This window comes from Nicotiana tabacum, chromosome 9 (genome assembly GCF_000715075.1).
Source record: "Nicotiana tabacum cultivar K326 chromosome 9, ASM71507v2, whole genome shotgun sequence".
Classification (NCBI taxonomy): domain Eukaryota; kingdom Viridiplantae; phylum Streptophyta; class Magnoliopsida; order Solanales; family Solanaceae; genus Nicotiana; species Nicotiana tabacum.
In genome coordinates this window covers 112,952,058-112,959,202 of record NC_134088.1, presented here as the reverse complement: position 1 = coordinate 112,959,202, position 7,145 = coordinate 112,952,058, and the positions used below count along the sequence as shown (strand labels likewise).

Here is a 7,145-nt window from a genome sequence, read left to right as displayed (position 1 = left end):
CCGAAAACTCGTCGTTCTGTTAGTGGTTACTTCATAAGCCTTGGAGGCTCACCCATCTCCTGAAAATTAAAGAAACAACCTATCATTTCCCTCTCCTCTACCGAGGCAAAGTATAGGTCGATGCGACAGGTTGTTGCTGAAATTAGTTGGCTTGTTCGCCTTCTCTCTGACCTTACCATTTCTGCGGTTCTTCCAATATCTCTTCACTCGGACAGTCAAGCGGCAATCCACATTGCCAAAACCCCCATATTCCATGAACGAACAAATATATGGAGATTGACTGCCACTTTGTTTGGCAACAATTCCTTGCTGGCCTCATTTTTCTCAACTTCGTCCTTTCTACTTCTCAACTTGCCGATATCTTCACCAAATCTCTTACTGATCTACACCCGGATACCAGACTTCAGGCGAAAACTTAAACAAAATAATACTTGTTTACCCGTGATTTGTTGAGATTGGAACTCATCTCAATTTGGTTCAAATCAAAGATAAAAGACACGAAATATAGTATCTTGGTTTCTTCGAATGAAAAGAGGAGAACTTTGGTAACAAATCAATATGGGGCTAATTCAATTAAACCTAAAGACATTTCATTCAACTTTGGGCTTTCGGAGGAGGCTTTATCTAATGAGAAAAGAAAATCCAATATTTTCTCCTTAATAGGCTGTATCAGCAGAAATCAAAAGAAAGGAGATCCTTCTAGAAGACTAGCTGACTGTATTAGATAATACATATATTTATTATCTATTTTTTTACAGAATATAATTTAGTTATTCATTAGCCAATTAGAAATAGGACAACTGTATAGGTAGTTATAGAAAAGAATATTCTCTGCATTTTCGTTTCTATATAAACAAGCATGTACAGTGTAAACATCAACAAATTTTTGGAATACAAAGAAAACTTTCTCCTAAATCTTTTAAATTCCTACATGATTTTCTAAGATTTTCTAAGATGGTTAAAATGGTAAATTTTGAACATCAAATACTTAAAGAAAAAGAAACCTGTGTTCTTAAATTGCCTATGCATGCAATGAAGAAAACAAAATAAAAAATGTGAAAACTCTCACTAGAAATTTCCATTCTCTCTCACTATCTATGTCTGAATATAGCTTTAACTGCGTGCTAAGATGCCTAGATACACACATTTCTCGTACACTTCCTAGTAATCATTACGCTATTCTATTTCTATTCTTTTTCTCTCACCCACAATCCCATACTAAGACAGGTACTGACCCTCGCCCCCACCCCCACCCCAACCCCCAAAAAAATTTGGACATCCCATACCCTCCTTTAATATCTCTCTGTCCTTCACTTTTTTTTCTCTATATATACACAAAGAGATTGAGAGAGACGGCTACAAGCTTTTCTTTACTTTTGCATTAGTTGTTCTCCTCCTTTTCTCTGTATTCAAATCAATTACCCCTTCTTGTTTTCTTGAAGTTTCATAGATCAATCTTTGTGTTTTTTTTGTTACTGAACAGCCCCCAGAAATTGGAAAAAAAAATACCATCTTTGGATATCTACACAGTTTCCTGTCTGCATATATAGAGAAAGCTGAAGCTGATTAATGTGCATGAATGGATTCTTCTAGTGCTCACCATCATCACCAGGTAAATATTAGAGAGAGATATGTAATTAAAGTAGTGTTACCTTAAACAAAATTATGGTTACTTTGCTGGGATCTTCTATTTATTTGTTTTTTTCTTCCTTCTTTTTGTGTTCATGTATTTGTGAGTCTGTTTTTTTTTTGTTTCTTCATGATTTGTTTCACTTGTTTCTTGTCTTCTCTAAAAGGACTAAAAACATAAATACTAGTAATAACCATTTTTCTTCATTTTGTAGTTGAATCTTTCAGTAAACCATAGCTTTTCTTAAGATTAGAAAAACTTTGTGCTCAACTTTGCAATTCAAGGGAAGGAATGAGAGATCAAATGCACAAGTTTTTTTAATTGTTTTTCCTTTTACTAGTTTAATTTCCTGTTGGTATGCAATCCTAAGAACAACTAATTAAGTGATAAGATTGACATGTTAAAATTAAAGAGTCTGTTTCGAAAAAGGAAAAAAAGAGAGATCTAGAGAGAGCCTGTTTCAGAAAGCAATGTACAATTTCCAAAGTTAAAGTGATATTTTTGAATATATGTAAAAGCAAGGTATCCGTGAATCCTTTGAAAACATGTTAACTTTCTTTTTTACTTAAACTATTTATATACTATCATTTCTCTAATTCTATTTAGCGATAATTACTAGTGATATTATGTAATGTGTTAAGAGGGTTACAACAACAATAACAATCCAGTCTAATCTCACCAATGGAGTCTGGAGAGGGTATAGTGTACTCAAATTGAATGTTAATCATCGCAAATTGATTGGTCTATCTCAAATTGTTAACCTCCGGTAATCCTTTTATTTTTATGTGAGCTTGAGACCGATAATGTGAGCGGGTTACAATTAAGTTCTAATCTGTCTTTTTAATTTGTGCTCTCACAGGAAATGTCATCCCAAACACTAGAAAGCATGTTAGTTTGCACAAAGCAAGAGCAAGAAAAGAAACCAAGGCCAGCTGCAGAACAAGCACAAAAATGTCCAAGATGTGACTCAACCAACACCAAATTCTGCTACTACAACAACTACAGTCTTACTCAGCCTAGATACTTTTGCAAATCTTGTAGAAGGTATTGGACCAAAGGTGGTACACTAAGAAATGTTCCAGTTGGTGGTGGCTGTAGAAAAAACAAAAGAATATCATCAAAGAGAAGCCAAGATCAGTCCTTGACTAATAGCCCTAATAATGCTATATCTATTATCACACCAACTTCTTATGATTCTTCAAGTGATTTAAGTCAAGCATTTGCTAGACTCCAAAAACAAGCAAATGGGAATTTGGGAATTGAAGAAAATGATAATATGTCAATGATGTATAATAATCATGGGAATAATATTGCCCCTTCTAGCTTTCTTGATACACTAAGGGGTGGATTTCTTGAAACCCCAAATGGATTTCAGTACCAAAATTTGTACTATGGGAATATTGGAAGTAATGAGAACAATATGGGGCAAGTACAAAATGGAGGAATAGGGGTGATCAATAATGTGAATGAGGAAATGGGAATGAATTATGATCAAGAAATGAGTGGAGGCAAAATTGTGAAACAAGAGATGTGCAATATAGCAAGAGAAGGTGAGAATAATAGAATCTTGTGGGGATTTCCATGGCAAATTAATGGAGAAGTGAACAATATGAGTGATTTTGAAGCTTCAAACAGGCAGCAAAATTGGATTAATACTGGATTTGGAGGTTCTTCTTGGCATGGACTTCTCAATAGTCCACTCATGTAGTTGTTAGAAGAAGCTCAATCTTTGCAAAGAAGAAGAAAAAAAAGGATAGAATTTCATTGTTAGAAGAGATAGTTTTAATCTTAATGTAATATCTAAGAATTTTGTATCATGAGTTTTTATTCAACTGAGTTATTAATCTCTATGTGTTTTTTTTTTGTTTCATGGGCTGTATCATTTAGGCTTGTTTGTCTAATATTGATTGACAAATTAATGAAACTTAAAATTTGTTCTCTTAGGAGTATTCTCTTTCGAAATAGTTTTTTCATTTTATATGGTACTATTCTTTAATTTGAGTATGTTCCAAAAAATAATTTCTCTATATCTAAAAATTTATTAACTTGAAACATTTCATATTACACTTGCATATTCGGATTCAGGATTTAAACTTTATAAGTTTAATTTTTAAAAAATTTAGCATTAAATTAGTTTATATTTTTGAAGTTATGGGTTCGTACGTGCTATTTTTATAATTTTAATGAATTTTTAACTATAATTTTTATTATGTTATGGGTTCAATTAAACCTATAACTAACACACTACATCCGTCCACTTAACGAAATGTTTCTATAACTAATGCGATGACATGTTTAATAACTAATACTACACATCTAGGATAATTTTGGTATGTGATGAAATTTCATATTCAATTATACAAATGAAATAACTGACATGCTTTGATCTGAAGTATGTTGGTTTGGTTAAGGAAAGTGACTGTGACAAATATAGAATCAGACATTGATGCTTCACAGTTGGATCTGTGATTAAATCTGAACACTAGCAATTGCTGGTACTATTGTACCTTGTCTGCATATGATAGATTATTAAAATGGATAGCTTCTTTTCAAGATATTCTATGATGATTGTGTCTTATTTTTAGGTAGATCCGATGATTATTTTATAATTGAAAGAATATTAAGGAGGAATAATTAATTAATAATAGGGTTGTTGGGAACTCCTCTCTTCTTTCTAAGCTTTGGAATTTCAGTGAAGTATCAGAGAGCACTATTTTCGGAATAGATTTTTCTCTCTTGCCAGACCAAATCCTACTTCAAGATTTGGGCGTGACAGGATTTATAATATTTTATGCCATATTTGTATAATTTTCCTTCTGTATGTTTGCTAGTATTTGTTAATTGGAAACTTGCTTTAGGACAACTTGCATTCATAATTTTAGAAATGGCCAAATATACCCTTATACTTTTAAAAATGATCTAAGAATATCCCGCGTTATACTATTGGGTTATCTATACTCCTGCAGTCATACTTTGGGTTCAAATATACCCCTCATTTAAACAGAGGGACACGTGTAATCATCATATTGGTCAATTCTAAATATCTTCTAATTAATTAAAAAGACCAATTAATTATACCCGAAAAATAATTTTTTTTAAAGCAATTTTTTTTTTTGTAAAAACTGAAAAAAACTGAAATTATTTTTACTAAAAACTGAAAAAAACGAAAATAATTTTTTTCACTTTTTACAAAAAAGTCTGCTTTAAAAAAAGCTGAAAAATATTTTCTAAAATAATATTTTTGTAAAAACTGAAAAAAAAAACTAAAAAGCAAATTTCTAAAGCAGTGTTTTTGTAAAAACTGAAAAAACAAATATTTTCTTTTTTTTTTCTAATTTTTAATTGCTTTAGAAAATTGCTTTTCAGTTTTTACAAAAATATTATTTTAGAAAATACTTTTCAATTTTTTTAAAGCAGTTTTTTGTAAAAATTGGAAAAAAAATATTTTTGTTTTTTTCAATTTTTAGTAAAAATATTTTTTTAGTTTTTTCAAGTTTTTACAAAAAAAAAATATTATTTTTTCGGGTATGGATAATGAGTCTTTTTAATTAATTAGGAGATATTTAGAATTGACCAACAGGACGATGACACGTGTCCCTCCGTTTAAATGAGGGGTATATTTGAACCTAAAGTATGACTGCAGGGGTATAGATAACCCAATAGTATAACGAACGGTATTCTTAGATAATTTTCTAAAGTAGAAGGGTATATTTGGCCCTTTGCCGTTTTTGAAATGCCAAATCTATTCTTCATTCTTAGCTTTTTCAGCAACTACCCACCCCCAACCCTTGCACCTTCAAAAAATTAAATAGATAGAATTAAAGTAAAGGAGCTTGAGGAGGAAGAAAAAGTAAGAAAATCAAACTCGAACTCGAATTTGAGGCATAAATGATTTCTTTTTACCTGCTTGATGTTTGATGAACAAAGTTATTCGATACATATGCTGATGAAAGATAGTAAACACAAGATAAAATAGTGGAAGAGTGTCCAAACAAATCTGAACACCACCTTCAGTAAAAGGGTTCAAAGTCGACATTTTTATCTGGTTAAATAAGTTATTATATCGAATTATCATTCTTGTAATTTTTTATATACGCATCAAAACTTGTGCAATTTTCCTATTCGTGAGAGGTGCATGATAACCCATGTTTTTTTAATGGCATTCATCTTCAAATTGATATTAAAAATTGCAGCCCGGCGACTAAATCCTAATTAAGCTCTAATAAATTAGATTAATTAATCAATAATGGTTTCAATCATGTCGGATTTCTGAAAACTTGACTTTCGAGTAATGTATAAGTAGACAGTCAATTTCAATCAGTCAGAACACAGATGAAAGAGGAAAAAAAAAAGAAATATATGTTAGTTATCTATCGAGTGACATTGATCACCATTTTGGATCTAATGACCCGTTTGTCCACACATTATTTTCTTCTTTTTTTGAATTTTTGTTTTCAAAAACGTGTTTGTCAAAATGAGAAAACTACAATATTTTTTTGGAATATTATACTATGAGAAAACTATAACATTTTGGAATATTCAAAATGTGTTTGGAACTTTTTTGAAAATGAGAAATTTTTCAAAAGAATTTTTTCACTCACAAAACTATAATATTTTTTCAAGTGAAATGCATGTCCGAACAAAATTTCAAATTTCAAATATTATTTTTCAACTTAACTCCAAAAATTACTTTTTTTCCGAAGATTACAATTTTTATGTCCAAACGGCTACTAAGCTTAACTAGTGAAGTGATAATTGTAGACACTGAAATTTTAGCAGATTAAGATAAATTCTAAATTCAAGACGACTCTTGAAATATTAGGAGTCTATTAGGGTTACTTGGTGACTACTCCACCCAAACCCTAATTCATGCCTATAAATAAGGCGACATATGTCCTTCAAAGAGGGTCTCAAAAATTCCATAAATTATTGAGATATTCACAAAGGGATCAAGGCATAAAATAATGTCGTGATCAATAGATATTCTTCTTGATAATTAAATACTTCAAGAAGAATATCCATACAATGATCGACTTTAATGGATCAAATAATCTAGAGAGGTCCGAATCATCCTATGTTCGAGAAATATGTCGCTAAGGCCCTCAAATTATGGAGAATAATCCAGAGGAAGAATCAAGGGAATAAACATAATTGTACCCACATCGTTTATCAATAAAATTATGTTTTTCTTTATATTTATATTGTGGTTGTAATTTGTTTTTGTATCAAAAATAATTTGTTGCAAACAATAATCATCTAGTTTGCTTTCACAATTTTTCTGGCTTGATGCAGTTCACTAAATGACTATATACTGCCAAAATTGAATCTCTCTCTCTCTCCAGTGCTTCGTCAACATATGACTTTCATTTTTCACATCTTTGTTTATACTTTATTTGATATTTGATGTTTGGTGCGACAGACGTTATTTTTTATAGAATTCTTTTTTGTGAAAAATATTTTTTTGGTGTTTGGTGAGTGAAAAATAAAAACGACTTTCATCGTATCAATTATATGT

The 7,145-nt window shown here is 30.9% G+C and overlaps 1 protein-coding gene across 1 annotated transcript; it reads left to right on the top strand.

The window, feature by feature from the left end:
- The first annotated feature begins 1,360 nt into the window (after positions 1-1,360).
- On the top strand, positions 1,361-3,500 carry LOC107809542 (dof zinc finger protein DOF5.3-like). Its single transcript, XM_016634199.2, has 2 exons — positions 1,361-1,612; positions 2,490-3,500. Exons 1-2 carry the CDS (start codon positions 1,580-1,582, stop codon positions 3,336-3,338), a joined length of 882 nt encoding a protein of 293 aa, XP_016489685.1. The 5' UTR covers positions 1,361-1,579; the 3' UTR covers positions 3,339-3,500.
- Positions 3,501-7,145: the final 3,645 nt, after the last annotated feature.